General features: G+C 39.7%; 1 protein-coding gene across 1 annotated transcript in view; it reads left to right on the top strand.

Annotated features, from left to right (window-relative positions):
* C14H8orf34 (chromosome 14 C8orf34 homolog) overlaps positions 1–19,329 on the top strand; it is a 338,106-nt gene that overhangs the window by 290,204 nt on the left and 28,573 nt on the right. The window contains exon 11 of the mRNA XM_005689042.3: positions 17,104–17,151. Within this exon, the coding sequence (XP_005689099.2) occupies positions 17,104–17,151 (48 nt within the window). The remainder of the gene's footprint in view (positions 1–17,103; positions 17,152–19,329) is intronic.

The raw sequence follows: 19,329 nt of genomic DNA, 5'->3' as shown, positions 1-19,329 counted from the left end.
GCATACCAAGTACACACTTCACAAATTGAAACAACTCCTCCACCATAACATAAAAAGTAGACCTCTTAGCAGTGCACTTCCATTTCACAGTCAAAATGTGATTTTTAAAGGGGAAGGGAACTTGATGCCATTTTTAGTCTTGCTGTGCAACAAGTAGCAACATTTTTCATTATTTATTATCTATTTTTGAAGTTTTCTTACAACCAAGGTCTTTTAAAACAACTTTATAAATGAAGATTAAGCCCTATATCATCAATAGGAAAGTTCTGTAACTTCTGTATCCCTCCACAATGTCTACTGTTGAGCTGTGGAGGCAGTAGGGTGGGCTGCTCCTTACCAACTCACCTTTACAAATTTGCTAGGTTAAAAATAAAAACGTTGCCCGCCTTGAATATTATGCTGAGTCTGTGCAGAGCTTTTCCAAAATTTAAATTTAAACCACACCAAATTTCAAATCTGTTCTGAAAAGTCAAGACAATGTACAGTGGATAGAACATGAACTCTGAAGTTCTCAAGACCCAAGGTCACAACTTGCGTTAGGGGTTTTAGCTCTGAGATATATGTGCTTAGTCACTCAGTCATGTCCAACTCTTTGTGACCCGATGGACTGTAGCCCGAGGTGTCTCTGTCCATGGGATTTTCCAGGCAAGAATACTGGAATGGGTTGCCATTTCTTCCTCTCCACCCAGGGATCGAACCCTTGTCTCCTGCACTGCAGATAGATTTTTTACAAATGAGGCACAAGGGAGGCCCCTCTAAGATATATACTGGGCAAGTAATACAGTCCCTCTGAACTTGATAGTTTTACTCATAGAACCAACTGTATACACCTATGCAGGCAGGATGAACTGAGGTCACTTATATATCAGGTGCTAAAGTGGGTAGTTACTGAACTTGTTCCCAATTGCTCCAGATTGTTCTGGGTTTTTGGGTTGAAGTAGTCAGTTCAGTCTGTCAGCAAATATCTGTTGTTCTGTCATCCAGTCGTGTCTGACTGTTTGTGACCCCATGGACTGCAGCATGCCAGGCCTCCCTGTTCCTCACCATCTCCTGGAGTTTGCCCAAGTTCATGTCCACTGAATAGGTGATGCTGTCCAGTCATCTCATCCTCTGTCACCCCCCTGTCTTCCTGCTCTCAATCTTTTCCAACATCCGAGTCTTTTTCCAATGAATTGGCTCTTCATGTAAGGTAGCCAAAGTATTGGAGCTTGAGCTTGAGCTTCGGCATCAGTCCTTCCAATGAATATTCAGTGTTGATTTCCTTTAGGACTGATTGGTTTGATCTCCTTGCTGTCCAGCAAATATTTACAGGGTGCCTGCTGGATGCTGAGCCCTCTGATAGCACTGGGGACATCTCTGATGAGGTTCAGCCCTCATCCTTCAAGGGCTTTTTGTCTGTTTGCAGGGATCACAAAATGATGAGCTTAGCACACTGTGATGGCAGTAAGGAAAGTCACAAAGACAAGCATTTCATGTAAACGACAAAACTGACTCCTTTTTCCGCCCCCTGTGTGGACTGGTTTGGTTTTCTCCTGTTGGCTTGGAGATTTCTGATAACCCTAACCTTTGTATTAGAGTAGCAGATTCCCAGGCTAGCCCAGAGTCAGGACAGTACCAAGAATGACTCTCTTATGAAGTTGAATTTAAACCACAACCCTTAGTCAGCAGTTGATGTCCCGGGACTGTCAGGTCGGAATATCCTCTCCTGAAACAAGTGATATATGAACGTATTTACATTAGTTCTGTGAATTCAGGGAGTGTAGCAGCATTGTTAAGAACTATTTATCTTTAATTGAGCTTTTCAAGTCTGCTAACTTTATGCCAAATTCAGGCAGGGAGAGTGATAAGGGATTGTGGCGGCTTGCTGTCTGCGTGGGAACCTGGAGGCCTTTCAGAACTGCGCTTGTTTTTACTCTAAGCAGAGACCACGCAGAACATGCAGACTCTTGTTGTTCAGCCACTAAGTCGTGTCCGACCCTGGGACCCCGTGGAGTGCAGCATGCCAGGCCTCCCTGTCCCTCACCATCTCCCGGAGTTTGCCCAAGTTCATGTCCTTTGAATCGGTGATACAGATTGTGCTTAGGCTATTTTCTTGTACTTTTCTTATAGTCTCATCTATTTAAGTACTAGATTATATTTGATAGGTAGGCTTCATTAACAAACGGCCATGACTTTGCTCAAAGGTGGAAAGTGGTTCTAAACTCAATAAAGCCTATAGAACTTCTACTTTTCCTGTGACTATTCTCAGTAAGACTGGCAGAGCAGTCACTTTGTTGTCATTCTGTATAGTAATGATAAAAATAAAACCCAATTATTTTAGCTTTAACTATTTGCATTTCCAAGATGAATGCCAGAGCTTTAGAATAAAGCATGATTTTTAAAATTCTGTATAGACATATACATATACAATATAACATACATATAAAATTTACAAACCCAGGTCTCCCGCATTGCAGGCAGATTCTTTACCAGCTAAGCCACAAGGGAAGCCCATATATATACAATATTTAGTGTAAATAATCTATTGGGCTGGCCCTGGACTAGCAAACCCAAGAAGTTGAAAATAATCAGCCTAACTTAATGGACAGAAAACTGAGTTAGGAGTCCAGGTGAGTGCTTACAGCAACATCTGTCACAGTTTAAGCATTTAATTTGATTAAAGCAATGGTTGATTTCACTTACTGTGTTCTAGAAAGAGCATAGGCTTCAAGAACATAGGATTTGAGGTTCAGCTCTATTTTTGAGTTTTCTCAATATGTTTCTTCATCTGTAAAATAGAGGTAATTGTTTCACGAGAATATTGTGAGGATTGAGTACAGAGATTCATATGCTTGGTCTGTGTGTGTCTCTCTGACTCTTTGTGACCTCATGGACTGTAGCCCTCCAGGCTCTTCTGTCCATGGCATTTTCCAGGCAAGAATACTGGAGTGGGTTGCCATTTCCTACTCCAGGGAATCTTCCCACCCCAGGGATCAAACCTGGGTCTCCTGCATTGCAGGCAGATTCTTTACCATTGAGCTACCAGGGAAGCCCCTTGTTTTAAGTCACTTGCTGTCAAAGCTCTCTCTTGTTTACAAAAGTGGCCAACATGTGCTTCCACTGGCCTCCTTGGCTGAGGCACAGTCTGCTTGGTTGTTCGTGGCAGTCAGCCCTGAGTCTAGTGTTCTGCCAGATGAGTGTTCAAAGAGTCCCCGAATATTCTAAGGCAAAACTGCATGGCAGGTGCCTGGATTAACTTGATTTGTGTCATCTCTGAGCTTCAAAGGGCATTCTACAAGAGTCAAGAGAACTGTAACCCAGAAGACTTGTGATCTTTAAAAATATAGAGGCTGCTTTTTCATGACTTGGCTTTACTATTAAATAAAGTAATATATTTAACTAACTGGCTGTGACTCTAAGATGAGTTACATTTAACTTCTCACCTGCAATATTGCCATGGTTTGGAGACAGGCATAAATATTTGGCTCTGAAGTTCATTGTCAAAGTGTATCCAGGATTTCAAGTGTTTATCTCAATGAACATTGAAAGTGTGTAAAATTAGGCTACACATGTTATAAGAATTATTTTTTCTCTTGACATTTCTGGCTTTTAGATTCCCAGACCTGGCAGGAAATCTTTTTGGCTCCTCTGCTTCTGATCTAGCTGTTTTCACAAAATGCAAACACATGCAAAAACATTGTAATAAACCTCAGTGTTCAGTCGTGTTCAGTAAGACTTCAAAAGATGTTTGCTTTGAACTTGGTTCTAAAGATGGGCATACCTTCACGAGAATGGAAGGTATCTTCTTACCCTCTATGATGTGGTTTGGCCATTTTCGAGGCCCCAGAGTTAGCTTTGTTCTGTAAGGCACATTAAATTCACTCTTTTGGACTAGGAATTAACAGAAATGTCTTCCTATAGAACATTTTGGAGTTCTCAGTCCCAAGGGGACAATGGTTTTATACCATAAAGGGAAAACTCTACTGCCTCAAAGAGACTTAGGATAGCATCATGAACTCCACACTCTGTGCCTGGTCTTAGATTTAATGAAGCATCTGTATTGCTGTTCTTAAGGTTGTTGAAGGTTTTTGGATGTTAGGTGATCCGTATAAACTCTCCCATCATTCTCTAGTTTACAAAAAAATGTGAAACTAGGCTGATGGGATTTGGTACATATTGTAGTAAGCAGAGTACGGTTGTGATACCTTCAGTAAACAGATTTCTCCACATCTTTTCCTACTTTATTTCTTCTCTAAGTTTTATCAAGATTTCTTGGTAGTAATCACACTACAAAACATTCTATCCATCCTAGAAAAACCCTTGTCTCTTCTCAGACCACTGTAGCTGATGGGACTGAGGTCTCTTCTTGATGGGCAATTTCATTGAATCTCACTCCTTTCTTGTTCTTCTTCTATCTTTAGTTTATTTTTGTCTGTCTCTGTTTTGAAGCCATTATCCAACTCAAAACAAATAGTCAATCTTTATTTATTTATTCATTAGTGGAATATAATTACTTTAGGGCTTCCCTGGTGGCTGAGTGGTAGAGAATCCGCCTGCCAATTCAGGAGATATGGGTGTGATCCCTGGGTCAGGAAGATCTCTTGGAGGAGGAAATGGCAACCCACTCCATTATCCTTGCCTGGAAAATCCCGTGGACAGAGGAACCTGGCAGGCTACAGCCCATGGGGTCGCAAATAGTCAGACACGACTTAGTGACTGAACAATAAAAAACAGCAATTGCTTTACAATGTTGTGTTTTTAAAATATCTTTCTCTAGCTCATATTTGGGCTGTATTTTCTGTGGATCTTAAATAAATCTAAATGTTAACCTTTCTCCCTATGTCTTGCTACAAGAAGCTCCAATTCTGTCATTTCTGAAATGTTTGAAACTTTTCCACAATGTCTTTGTCTTTCTGTGCTTCTAACCACATCTTCTACTACCTTTTGATTATTTAGCACCTTAAATTAAAAATCTGTGCTTCTTTAAAATAATGCTTATTCACACTATAAATATTTGGGAATAATTTTTAGATGCCAAGCCCTGCGCTAAAATGTTAGACAGTGAAGAGTTAGTGTGTTTACTGCCAGACAGCCTCAGTGCCCTCATTGACCAGCCAAGGCGGTGCCCTTCATGGGAAAGGCATGGGAAAAGCAGTTCGTTGGGTCAAAGAGACCTGTCCAGCTGGAGCCTGACCATATGCTAAGTACCAGGATCCTGGAATCTGCTGCCCAAATTATTCTAAACTCACTTCCTGGACCTTCATGGTCCCCTTTCCCCTAGTCCATCTTTCCCAAGAGTTCAGTTTTAAGAGTAGACAAGAGACAGACGTTTTGGCAGGGTGTCAACAAGCTTGGGATGCAAGCGGGGGTATCCACACAAGACTCATGAAGCCCCTTGTGGTTCAGCAGGGCAAGCAAGAGTGAAAAGGGGCAAAACGACATGAAGTTGGGGCCAGCACTGCCTTCCTGCTCTCCTTTTTATGCCAAGTTACAGTGCAGAACTGAAAGGGATACAAGAATAAGGCATGGGGGCATCTTGGATCTTAGTTCCCTGACTAGGGATCAAACTGGTGCTGCCGCATTGGAGGCACAGAGTCTTAACCACTGGACCGCCAGGAAAGATGACTCCAGGCCGAGGCAATCAGTATAGCTTACTCTCTAGTTGTAGATATCATGGGAACACATGGCATGTGGGCAGGGGCAACTCAACACATGGGTCAGGGAAGTCTTGCTGAAACAGTGGCACCGAACTTGGACTTATTCAGAGTAGGATCTTCTTAGGTGGCCTCCATGTATGGATGTGAGAGTTGGACTATAAAGAAAGCTGAGAGCCAAAGAATTGATGCTTTTGAACTGTGATGTTGGAAAAGAGTCTTGAGAGTCCCTTGGACTGCAAGGAGATCAAACCAGTCAATCCTAAGGGAAATCAGTCCTGAATATTCATTGGACAGACTGATGCTGAAGCTGAAGCTCCAATACTTTGGCCACCTGATGCAAAAAGCTGACTCACTGGAAAAGACCCTGATGCTGGGAAAGATTGAAGACAGGAGGAGAAGGGGACGACAGAGGATGAGATGGTTGGATGGCGTCACTGACTAGATGGACATGAGTTTGAGCAAGCTCCAAGAGTTGATGATGGATAGTGAAGCGTGGAATGTTGCAGTCCATGGGGTTGCAAAGAGTCGGACATGACTGGGCAACTGAACTGAAGTGGCATCAGGAATAGGTCATGAAAGAATGCACAGAGGGATGGCTGAGGAGGGAAGGCAGGACAGGAAGGAAGGAAGGAAATAGTGTGTAAAACAGAGAAACTGACTGGTGGGGGTGTGAGGAGATTTTTCAATATGCTGGCAGTTTGTGGAGGGTCTTGAGTTGAAGGACAGATGGTCAGGAGCAAAGTCCTGTTAAGGATACTGGCTCACTCCTTTTTCTCATCAATTCATTTCTCTTGACTTCTGTTACTTGCTTCTTTCTCCTTCTGATGTTACAGGCTTTTTAAAGTCCTTTTTTATCTCACCGTTGGGCTTCCCTGGTGGCTCAGATGGTAAAGAACTTGCCCGCAACACAGCTAAACCTGGGTTCAGTCCCTGGGTCAGGAAGATCCCCCAGAGAAGGGAATGGTAACCCACTCCAGTATTCTTGCCTGGAGAATCCTATGGACAGAGGAGCCTGGTGGGCTAGAGTCCATGGGGTTGCAAAAACGGGGACATGACTGATAGACTAACACTTTCACAGTTCATTTCACCATCAGTCAACCTTCATTTACCCTTGAATTTACTGCTGAAAATTTATTTATATTTGAAGTCATTCAAAAATTACCTGTCATTGAAAGTGCAAGATTCTTTTAAAGTGACTTTTAATGAGAATGAAAATAAAAATAGATGAGTTAAAAAAAATAGCATCTGATTTCCCCATAGTCAGATTCCTTTTCTGGCTATATTCTTTTTTATTAATATTTTTATTGGAGTGTAGTTGCTTTACAATATCATACTAGTTTTTACTGTACAGAAAAGTGCATCAGCTATACAAATACATGTATTCCCTCTTTTTAAATTTTTTTTGTATTCTCTTGCCATTTATGTCACCGCAGAGCATTGAGTAGATTTCCCTGTGCTATACAGTAGATTCTCAGTAGTTATCTATTTTATACATAGTATCAATAGTGTGTATATGTCGATCCCAGTCTCTGTCCATTCTACCACATACCCCCCAGCTATATTCTTGAAGAATTAAGCATATTCCTAGTTTTCCTACCTTACATAGTATATAGTTGGTTTTCTCTTTCTTTTACTGAAAACCTCCTAATGGTGGCACTAATACTTATTATCCTGATTAATAACGGTGACAGTCCATGGTGTTATCACCATTTACCGATGAGGAAACTGAGGCCCAGGGAAATTTTTATGTAACTTGTCCAATGCCCATAGGCATAAGCAGCACAACTGATGTCTAAACACATATTTGCTTGACTCCAAACACTGTACCCTTGCCTGTTTAGGAGGTTACCACCTTTAGCCTCTTTCTGACAATACATAGAATCTAGGCCAAGTCTTAGGGACTTCTCTGGTGGTTCAGTGGTTAAGACTTCGTGCTTCCAATGCAAGAGGCACAGGTTCCATTCCTAGCATCTGGGAACTAAGACCCCACATGCTGTGTGACTCAGCCAAAAACAAAACAAAACTGCCAAATCTTAGTCCAGTGACCAGCCTGCATTAAACCCATATTGTGTGCGTGTGCGTTAGTTGCTCAGTCGTATCCGACTCTTTGTGACCCTATGGACTGTAGCTCACCAGGCTCCTCTGTCCATGGAATTCTCCAGGCAAGAATACTGGAATGGGTTGCCATTTCCTTCTCCAGGGAATCTTCTCGACCCAGGGATCAAACTCGGAATGTTAAGCAAAAGAAACACTGTAGTACATTAAACACAAGTGGCGAGTTTGGACACACTTGTGAGAGTTGCCTTTTCAAATTATCCTAGAAACAATAGGTAAACTTTCAGAGGTAATACTGTGATACTTTGAGTCAGTTAAAGACCTCTTTTATCTTCCCCTCCAAGTCACTTCTCTGATTTATTTGGAAGTCATCTCTGTTTCTTGGACAGTTGATTCTGTTTCTACACATTTCCCCCAAGCGTGTCACAACTGTCCTAGCCACACTGCTGATGACATCAGTTGTCGAGTTTGTGACAGGCTAGATAATGTTAATTCATGCATTTGGTTTATTTGGTTTGGACCTTAATTCTGCCGATATGCTTTTTAGACTTTGTAAGGAATCAGTTCAAAAAAAAAAAAACCCCAAAACATTTAGCCGTTTTCAAATAAATGTGTTAAATTTCAAATGGAATTTTGCATTATACTACCTGCATTTATTTACAAGACATTTTTCCTACAATGAAGTTTTCATTTTTCTTACAATGTTTGTTATTCTGTAGCCCTTTAATGTGTATTAAAATATTCAAAGGTGTCTGAACTGTGTGACTGATCTTTTTTTTTATTGTTGAATGAAAAAAATCAGAGACATATGTTAAAAGAAACCAGCACAAGATTGTGTCCATGTAATTGTGTTCAAGATTGGGTCCATGCAAACATATTTCTCTTGGTTATAGAAATATGTTTCCCTCAGTGTGGAGAAATGCCGAGTATTATTACTTATCAAAAACACTGATCATTTTTTTAAATTAAGGAAACATGAACTGAGAACAAGAGAGACCTAAAGTCTTGGCATTTCATGAGCCTTGGATATCAGTTTTCCTACAGGCGCCCATCTGAGTCACAGTTCAGGAAGTTGGTCACCTTAGCCATTTAGGCATTTTGCAAAGACACAGGTTAATTTAATTTTAAAAGAACACATTGTATGTTTGGTTTAAATTATGAGACTGACATTCGTTTTTCACTGACCTCAGAGAATTTATACAGGTACTTTACAGATTCCCGAGTGACATCTATTGATTTTTTTAAAAGCTTAATGGAACAGAATTTAAAAGCTTAATTATTTCAAATGGTAAAAATCAAAATTGCCAACTGATTTTATGAGGTCACTGTTATAATTAGATTAGCTTAAGATTGAATCAGAATGATAAGAGTATCCTTTAACTGCTTTTCTAGATATATAACCAATAATTACCTTTTTACATAGAACAAAAGATTTAGCTTAAATGGGGAATTGGGTATGTCACCATGTAGGTAAAGCCAGCAATAAATAGAACTTTATAACATTTCGCTCTGATATTTTAAGAGTTTTGGCTGGACCTTACAGTTATGCCTGTAACAATATAGTTTAATATTAGAAATGGCTGTTTATTTTGAAATATCTTTTCATTACAAAATACAAATAAAGAAAATCACTCAAATATATGTCTTAATTACTTTTATAATGAGAATATTACTCAAATCAAGAAATGACGCTTTGCCGGACAACTAAGGTGTCCTTTCAGTATACCCTCTCCCAATCACAACTTCCACCTATCTCCACAAATAAAAACTATTTTAACTTTTATAATAATCAACTTGTGCTTTAAAAGTAGCTTTATCACCTAAATGTGCATCATGCTCTGTGCTCAGTTGTGTCCAGCTCTTTGTGACCCCAGGGACTGTAACCCGTCAGGCTCCTCTGTCCGTGGGATTTCCCAGGCAAGAATATTGGAGTGAGTTGCCGCTTCCTGCTCCAGGGGATCTTCCTGACCCCTGGTTCAAACCCATGTCTTTTACATCTCCTGCACTGACAGGTGGATTCGTTACCACTGCGCCATCTGGGAAGCCCTGAGCATGCATTCTTTGGCACTACTCGTAACTTTTTGTGTGCTTAGTCCCTCAGTCGTGTCTGACTCTTTGTGACCCACTGCACTGTAGCCCACCGGGCTCCTTTGTCCATGGGGATTCTCAGGCAAGAATACTGGGGTGGGTTGCCATGCCCACTTCCAGGGGATCTTCCCAACCCAGGAATCAAACTCAGGTCTCTCTCATTGCAGGCAAATTTTTTACCATCTGATACACTAGGGAAGCCCCTATTGTTAACCTCGCCAACTTTCAAAAGTCAGATATGTCTTTTGTCTCTCTCTTTTATTTAATTTATTGGAATATAGTTGCTTTACAGTTTTGTGTTATTTTCTGCTGTGTGGCCAAGTGAATAAGTCATACATAAACATATGTCTGCTTTTTTGGATTTCCTTCCCATTTAAGTCATCGCAGAGTGCTGAGTAGAGTTCTCTGTGCTCTACAGTAGGTTCTCATTAGTTATCTGTTTTCTACATGCTATGATATATACGTCAATCCCAATCTCCCAGTTCATCCCACCTTCCCTTTCCCTGCTTAAGTCTTTTTTAAACTTTATATTACTCTTCCATTTTTAACATTTTCTTACAATTTATCTGTAAAAGAACCCTGGCCACTGTCAGATTTTCTTCAGTCTGAATTTTGCTAACTTCATATTCTTGGTGCAATTCAATGGGCTCTTCAGTTCTCTATATTTTCCTGTATTTATCCAGAAACTGGATGAAGCTCCTCTTTGGCATGACAAGAGGAGACACATGATATCTAGTTGTTTTTTTTTTTTTTCTCATGTTATCATCTTAGTAGTCATAGATGCTTGATACCAATATCTGTTTATTCACTGATAGCTGAAAAGTGATGATACTTTAATTTCATCACTTCCTTTTGTATTTATTTGTTGGAATGCTTTTGCTAAGAGACCCTTTCTCTCAAGTTACTATGTAGTTGGCCAGGAATACGGTTCTTCTAAGAAAGGCAAGGATGCGTGCTTGATTTCTCTCCTTTACTTGCTAGTTTTCAAGATGATGAAGATAAATAATTCTTTCTTTAAGCTTCCTCGCATTTGCTTGTGGGTCATTCCATACTACCCCTGGTAGTCTCTGATAGCTGGCTTGCTGTCGGGTAGCACAAGGTATTCCAAGCTAATATTATATGTATCCTGCCCCAAATATGGGATCAACCTGTTTTTTTTTTTTTTTTTTTTGAAGTCCTAGTTTCTTGAAACTGATGTTTCAAGACCTCAGTCTGGATACCAGGGATACTCATTGCTCCTGAGTTATTATTTCCAGTGTCTTTTTAAAATTTTCATTTATTTATTTATTTTTGGCTGGGCTGAGTCTTCCTTGCTTCATGCAGGCTTTCTCTAGTTGCTGCAAGTAGGGGCTCCTCTCAGGTGTGGTACTCTGGCTTCTTATTGCAGCAGCTTCTCTTGTTGCAGAGCACAGGCTCTAGGGACTCAGGCTTCAGTAGTTGTGGCCTATGGGCTCAATAGTTGCAGCTCCCAGGCTCTAGAGCGTGGGCTCAGTAGTTGGGGTGCATAGGCTTAGTGGCTCCATAGCATGTGGGATTGTCTCAGACCAGGGAACAAACCCATGTCTCCTGTATTGGCAGGCAGATTCTTTACCACTGAGCCACCAGGGAAGCCCTGTTTCCAGTGCCTTTGAGTGGACGATTAGTTCACATTGACACTTTCAATTCAAAGTAGAGAGTGCTAAGACTTAAATTTAAACTTTCTGTATTATAGCTTTAGCTCCTTTTTTCCGTACCAACAATTCTCAACGATAAAGGTGATATTAGAATTTAAAATATTCCATAATAACTTATTTGTTTTATTCCATGTTATATATAGGAGTCTCAAGATAAAAATATCAGCCTATCTACCCATATAAAATGTACTGAAAAAAGTGCATTTACCTTTTCTATTCTCTCCCCAATTTTTTAATAGTTGTACAAAATCCACACTGTCAAGAAGATATAGCCAATGCATAATATATTCTCTGCTTTTTAGCTGTCTTGTGGTCTTAGGACAGGTAACTCTATAGTTAATGCTCACCATCTGTTTTTAGATATAGGCATTTTGGTTTTCTGAAGTTCACTCGCCATTGGATTACTGGGCTCACATTTTCTTTCCTTCAGTATCTTAAACATATTACTTCATTTTTCTACTGTTATAAATCACTGCTGTTAAAGTCTAATGATAATCTAAGTTTTTCCCTTGTAAATCATACAATATGTTTTTTTAGATGTCTAAAGGACTTTATTTTTCTTTAAAATACAATGAATTTCCTAGAGTATATCAGTCTGGCTCACTGTTGCCAGGTATGCAGTGTCATTTTCAGAGAAAGAGGGTCTGTACTGATGCTATATTTGTTCATGAGATTGTAAACAAAGTTTCAGAAAAGATATTTTTCAACAATATGAAAAGACATTGGGGTCAATTAGAAAGAACATCTGTTCATATATTTAAGTCTGAAAGCACAAGTTAGCTATTAATTTATTGACTACATCAGTGATATAAAAGACTTCAGAACTTGCCCAGAATTTTTGATTTTCTAAATTGTGGCACCCAATTTTTTACAAATTGGACCTAGATCACTGCCTATTTTCTTAGACATCAGTAGTAGTTGCCACCTGTCAAATTTGCTGAAGTTTGGAAAGTTGAACTTCAATATTTTTATCATCTATCACGAATTCAGTAACCCTGTGTAATGCACTTTCGAAAACCCAACAGGGAATTCCCTGGCAGTCCAGTGGTTAGAACTTGGTGTTTCCACTGCAGGGGGCCCAGGTTCCATCCCTTGTTGGCATGGCCAAAAGACAAACAAATTACACATACACATACACACACGCACACACACACACACACCATATAACCATTTTATTAGCAGCTATATTATAGCAAAGTATAGTATAGAATTAGGAAATGACATGATATTAATATCTGTCTATCTCAAAATGCAATATATATTTCAATGCATGGTGTATTGGTGATTTTCATTGTAATACTTGTGGCTTCAGGTATTTGCTGTGTTGGATCTAGGCCCTTGTACAGAATTTTCCTTCTGCTTGGTATGAGTCCTCTTCCTTATTCAGTTCCTTCATCTGGCTAATCGACTAAGTCTTTAGGACTAAGCTTAAAAATAACTTGCTCAGTTTTAATCTTTCTCCTTTGACTCCTTCATCCTATGTTATCAAGTGGTTATAAAAGTTCCCAGTACATAGACGTTCTCAAAACATGCTTGTTTAATAAATGAAAGACAAGATGCCTTTTCCTCCTATTTTTTTTCCTATAGCACCTTGGGCTTACCTGTGTCAAGTAACTTTTGCTCTATCTTCTAATAACTTGTAGATCTGTTTTCTCAAGGTAAACTTTCTATGGTAGGGATTAGTTCTTATTCACCTCTTTGTCCCCAAGCCTGGTAAATTGTGTGACACAGAATAGGTGCTTCATAAACACTTTTGAAACAAAAGAGTAAAGTGTCATGGGTCCCTTAGGTTCAGAAATGTCTTGGCCGTTTATATGGCGCTCCCATTCTTCTATGGGTTATAAGTACCCCAGGTACTTCTTAAGAGAGTCTCCTCTGTATCAAAATTATTTTTTAGTTTCATTTGAAAAAAAGGTGGGAAGAAAGAACATTCTGGTGGAAGTAGGGTTCTCTTGGAACTTTCTCTGAAGGAAATGAATACCAGAGGTATTATACATAAAATGTTTGAGAATAAATGTACCCTGTATGCAAGTGCAAGTCCGTACATATTTTGTTTAAAGATTAGTAAGAGAGGAACAGGAAATACTTACTGATAGAAAAAAGAGCAGCCTTGTATGCTGGAAAATGGTGATCGATTTGGGAGAGTGTGAGTCTAATCCTAGCTCTGGCTCTAGAATATTCCATCTCACTAAGAATGCTTCCTTAATTGGAAAAAAAGCTAGGAGAGTGACGAGAGCCTTCCATCTCTTAACAGCCGTGATCCCATGTCATAAGTTAAGCAATAATCATATCAGCCTCTTTTTTTCCTTTCGCTGAGTTTATATTTTGTAATTCACATTCAAAGCACTTTTATCTCAACTGTTGGTTATATTAAGATTCATGATAACTGAAGCCACATTTCAGGAAATACCTTTTCTTCCTTTTTTTTAAGGCACAGTTTCCATGTATTCTGCCCTTTCCTTCCTTCACACTCCCCGGTCTGCCTCCCTTCTATCCCCTTTCTTCTCTTTGTGTGTTCAAGGGAAATTGCATTTAGGTACTTTTGATTCATTTCCAGGTGATTAAAATCATATTATGTTCTTAGAATGACTTGATATCTAAAACGCCAATTATTTAAAACTGAGAAAAAGATGACCGAAGTTGAAAGCCTTGTGCTTTGAAAGTGGTTTTATTTCATTCGTACCACCAGTAGGGTAAGGAAGAAAGTCAGCATGGCAGCAGCGCTATGTTGGAAATGGGGAAGCGAGGACAGAGTTGTTGAATCAAACCTCCTAACCAGTGCCATCTCCTCTGACCCCAAGACTTAGATATTCTGATGTCTTGTTCTCTATTTGGTTCACTTGGCTCTGTGCCATGTTTATCATCCTCTCTCAAAAGACCCATTCCCTCTGTTTTCCTCCTAAAGTTTTTTACTTCATGCTCCTCATTCATCAGTGCTACCCATGTCAGTGATCTGAGAGGTGGTTACAGCCAGACTCCAATCTGTGTGGCCTTTGTAACAAATCGTGTTGTGTGGGTTGCTCCCTTTTCCCTGGTGTAGATATTCAAAAGGACCTGGCACTGTGGGAAAAAGAAAGCCTATCGAGAAGCCCTGGAGGATACAGGCTTTTGTTACATCTGGTCATCAAGAAAGCCCTCAGTCATCACCAGGTCTAGGCCAGATTCTGCAAGTTTCCAGACAATTGGGGAAAACAACCACGTTGCAGATCCAAGGAAAACAAATCGTTTTTCAGCGAGCACCTAGGGACTGCTCTCCAGCATCTCACTGTTAGGCCTTAGCTGTTGGCCCTTCCGAAAGGCAGGTCTTTATCTAATTCCAAACCATTTGCCATCTCATCCTCTCATCCCTGGGCTTCCCAGGTGGCTCTAGTGATAAAGAACCTGCCTCCCAAGGCAAGAGACAGAAAAGACGTGGGTTTGATCCCTGGGTCAGGAAGATCCCATGGAGGACGGCATGGCAACCCACTCCAGTGTTCTTGCTGGAGAATCCTCTGGGCAGAGGAACCTGGAGGGCTACAGCCCATAGGGTTGCAAAGAGCTGGACACGACTGAAGTGACTTAGCACACACGCATGCCTCCCACCCCAACAGCACAGGCAGAGAGGAAAGGAGTATTGGCAGAAATGCACTGGTTCTGTCGGGAAGAAGCCAAATGGGAAGAGCCCACAGCATTCTTTCTAGACCAGTTGTCCAAATGAGGGGAGATAGCATAGTTAATTCAGCTGTAAAAAGCAGTTTATCTGAAAGTAATTTTCCATCCCTGTCTGCCTGCTGTGATTAAATGTCTCACAGTTTGGGGGATTTATATGGATTTGGTTTTTCCTAACAGTTTATGCTTTAGTTTAAATAAATATAAGTATCCTATCTCTTTCATTATCTTATCCATTAAAAAATCCCACAAACTTGGAAGCATTTGAAAACATTTAAACTATAGCATATTAATTTTTTTTTGCTAGTGAAAACCATAATTTGTGAAAAAATATGACCCCATCTGTGATTTTTAAAGAATCCCAGAACTTTATTCCTAGATTAATTTTTGTTTTGAAAAAAAAAAAAAAATATATATATATATATATATATTTTAACCCTCTGAAAGTGCTTTGGGGTATGTGAAGTTGTGAAAGTGTTAGTTGCTCAGTCATGTCTGACTCTCTGCGATCCCACCCGCTGTATCTCGTTAGGCTTCTCTGTCAATGGGGATTCTCCAGACAAGAATACTGGAGTGGGTAGCGATTCCCTTCTCCAGGGGATCTTCCCAACCCAGGGGTTGAAGCTGGGTCTCATATCACCATTTAAAAAAAAAAAAAACTAAAAAGTGAATTTAATTTTTCATTTTAGAATTTTCATTTCAGCAAGGTATAAGAGTGTCAGGGTTGACTCCAGACCCAGCAATGGCTCCTGGCCTTTAAGCATTGCTTTCTGCAGCCCAGCCTTCTTTATAGATCAAATTGGCCTGAGGATGCCTTACCCTCAAGTTGTAGTAAAAAAATCAATCAAATAAGATCATGCATACGAGAGCCTTGAAAAGTTAAAAAGGAGGGTCTTTGAAAAGTTATAGAAACAAATGTAAGCTTTATTCATATTTATTTACTTATCTTTTAAACACACATGGTGTCCTAGAATTTATCATTTCATGGTATCTCAGAATTTATTTCCAAATGTTTCTGGCCATGAAGTATAGACGTATATCTTTTTCTAAACTGAATCACTTTGCTGTACATCTGAAATGAACACAATATTGTAAATCAACTATACTTCCATATAGTTGTGTATATATATGTGTGTGTATATATATATAACTTTTATATGACTTGTTACATATATATTTATATAATGTTAGGTCTTCACACAGATTTATTAAATACAGAATTAGTGACTTTTTTACTAGCCTAGTTTTAAGTACATATTTATAAAGTTAATAACAGAAATTTGGATGCCAGTCATTTAGCATTCAGTACTAAGGTGTCCTTCGTGGCTCAGATGGTAAGGAATCTGCCTGCAATGCAGGAGACCTGGGTTTGATCCCTGGGTCAGGAAGAGCTCCTGGAGAAGGGAATGACTACCCACTCCAGTATTCTTGCCTGGAGAATCCCATGGACAGAGGAGCCTGGTGGGCTGCAGTCCATGGGGTCAAAGAGTTGGACATGATTGAGCGACTAATGCCTAAGGAGTAGTTATTATAGCTCCACTAGATGGTATTTCTTTATATGACCTAAAATCCACCTGAAAGATATATTGTTGCCTTGAAAAAATGATTTCCTTCCGAGTAAGAGTTTGTCGAACAGTTGATCCCACAAGTATCAACTGAGGTGGGGCTTCCCTGGTGACTCAGTGGTAAAGAATCCGCCTGCCAATGCAGGAGATGTGGGTTTGATTCCTGGATTGGGAAGATTGCCTTGAGAAGGAAATGGCAACTACTCTTGTATTTTTGCCTGGGAAATCCCATTGACAGAGGAGTCTGGTGGGCTACAGTCCATGAAGTTGCAGAACAGTCAGACATGACTTAGCAACTAAACAACAACAATCAAAAGAAGTGGTGGGGGAATAGTATAGATTTAGTGTTGCTCCCAGATTCTACTACTTTTCATGACTCTTCTTTTGTTCCTTCTCTTTCTCCTGACTTTTTCAACCTCTCTTTCTGTCTGCCTCTAGGGAGAAGCGGTCAGTGGAGGACAGTCGTTGAAAAACTACATGGAAGAAGTGAGTTTTCAGGTGGTCTTGTACATGGTCTGAAGTCAGTCTATCATATGGGGGTGAAGCACCCATTTGGGCTTTCTCCATCTGCCTATAGGGTTTCCAGTCTATACCCATTCACCGGTCATGCCTACAAAAAAAAGACAGTATTTATAGTAGGTTATCAAAATGGTGTTATGTTCCTCTCTGGTGAGGAGATCCTATAATTAATTCATCTTGGATATGAATGTAAAATGGTGTAAACCTAAAGCTATTGTTTATTTTCATTCACAAGCATTTGTTGATATCCTAATAAATGAGAAACACATGTTTTATATTGGCTGTGCACAACAGAATAAGACACAATCATTGCTCTTACGGACAGAATAAGCTGTACCAAACTGGCATTCATTCATGTGATAAATGTTCATCAAGGATGTTATCCGTACAAGTCATTAAGCAAAGTGCTATCTTGACAATAAAAATGTCTGGCAGACTTTTGTTGCAAAAGCATTGAAACTCCTGGCTTTATTTTGGAGATAGCCAAGGATTCTCTGTGTCTCGGGATGTGCTTTTGCTGTCTGCAAACTGCATTTTCGAGCTCTCTGATAAGCCAGTAGACAGACTCCATAAAACTTGGTCTGAAGCCAAACCATAATGGTCACTAAATTAGCCATCTGAATCTTTCGCAGGTGAAGGAAACTGGGAAACAGTTTGGCAATGAAGTCATAGAAGTAGCAAATATTTGGTTTGAATATTGCTTTTCAGTGAGACAGAAACTGTTTCTCTAAATATTTTATTCTTGCATGCATGAATCCATTCAAAGACCATTTTGAATGGCCTGCTCAGTGTAGTAGGTACTTCACATATTTATTCAGAACAGTGTACCCATACTTAAAGTCACTTTTGCTTCCAGATATCATTTGAAGAGGACAATTCGAGTGCATAGCACCCCCTTTAAGTTTCTAACATCCCTGGTTTGCATGTTTGTGTGGAGGTGGTTGAAATTTTACCAAAGGCACATGGAGAAAGGATAGCAAAAGGAAAACAAAAAAATAACCAGGTAGATATTTTGAACTCAGGTTAGAAATCAAAATATATGGGGCAAAAAAAAAAAAAAAAATTAGAGGGTTGGTGCATCAATTTTAAACTTCAGTTTAATGTACTTGATGTTGAAATCTAGATAAATACATTAAAGCAATTAATGTTTCCCAAGAAGATAGAGATACTATTTTCAGTATGTACACTTAGAACCTCTCTTTAGGATTCCATGGTTGCTCAAGCCGTTGGTCAGCATTCCCTGCCAGGGACTAAGGGTAGTAGGTCACCTCCACAAAAACGTGCCTCATACCTTTTGTAATGTGTCCTGTATGGATCTAGTACTGTAGAGAAAGGGAACCATTGAGATGCCAGTACGGGAAAAGGGCTGCATATGTGATAGAACTTTTAAAAAGAGACAGTCTAATTTTATGATTCTTATCCAAGGAAAAGATCCTTATTTTCTCCATCATTATACATGTGCAATCTAAACATGCATGTTATATGCAATTGTGTAAATACTTTACGTGACAAGGGCTTCCCAAGTGGCTCAGTGATTAAAAAAAAAAAAAATCCACCTGCCAATGCAGGAAACACAGCGACTCAGGTTCAGTCCCTGGGTCGGGAAGATCCCCTGGAGAAGGGAATAGCAACCCACTCCAGTATTCTTGCCTAGAGAATTCCATGAACAGAGGAGCCTGGCAGGGTATAGTCCATGGGGTCACAGAGTCGAACACAGCTAAGCAACCAACACACATCGGAAGCACTAGCAGGGCATTTCTCCTCAGTGTGTTCCTCTGACCAGTGACACTGGATCCCCTGGGGGCTTGCAAGAAATGCCAAATCTCAGCACTCACACCAGATCCAGAGAGTCAAAATTTACGTTTCTACCAAGAATTCTGTGTGATTCATAAATACCCTACAGTTTGAGAAGTGCTGCCCTGACGTCTTCTTTCCGATGCTATTTCTAGAAAGTAACTGCATACATCATGGAAAATCCCCAATTTTGTATAACAGAGGTTAAGGAGAAATTCTTATTAATAAATTTATTTATTTACTTTTTTTTCATTCACTCTCAAGAATAGTATTTGTTGGTTGATTAGGGTATATAATCTCTCTAGCTTCTGAGATTCATAGCTCACTTTCAGTATGACTGTGTGTGAGCTA

The sequence above is a fragment of the Capra hircus genome, chromosome 14 (assembly GCF_001704415.2).
Source record: "Capra hircus breed San Clemente chromosome 14, ASM170441v1, whole genome shotgun sequence".
Taxonomy (NCBI): domain Eukaryota; kingdom Metazoa; phylum Chordata; class Mammalia; order Artiodactyla; family Bovidae; genus Capra; species Capra hircus.
This window is presented reverse-complemented; position numbering and strand designations above follow the sequence as displayed.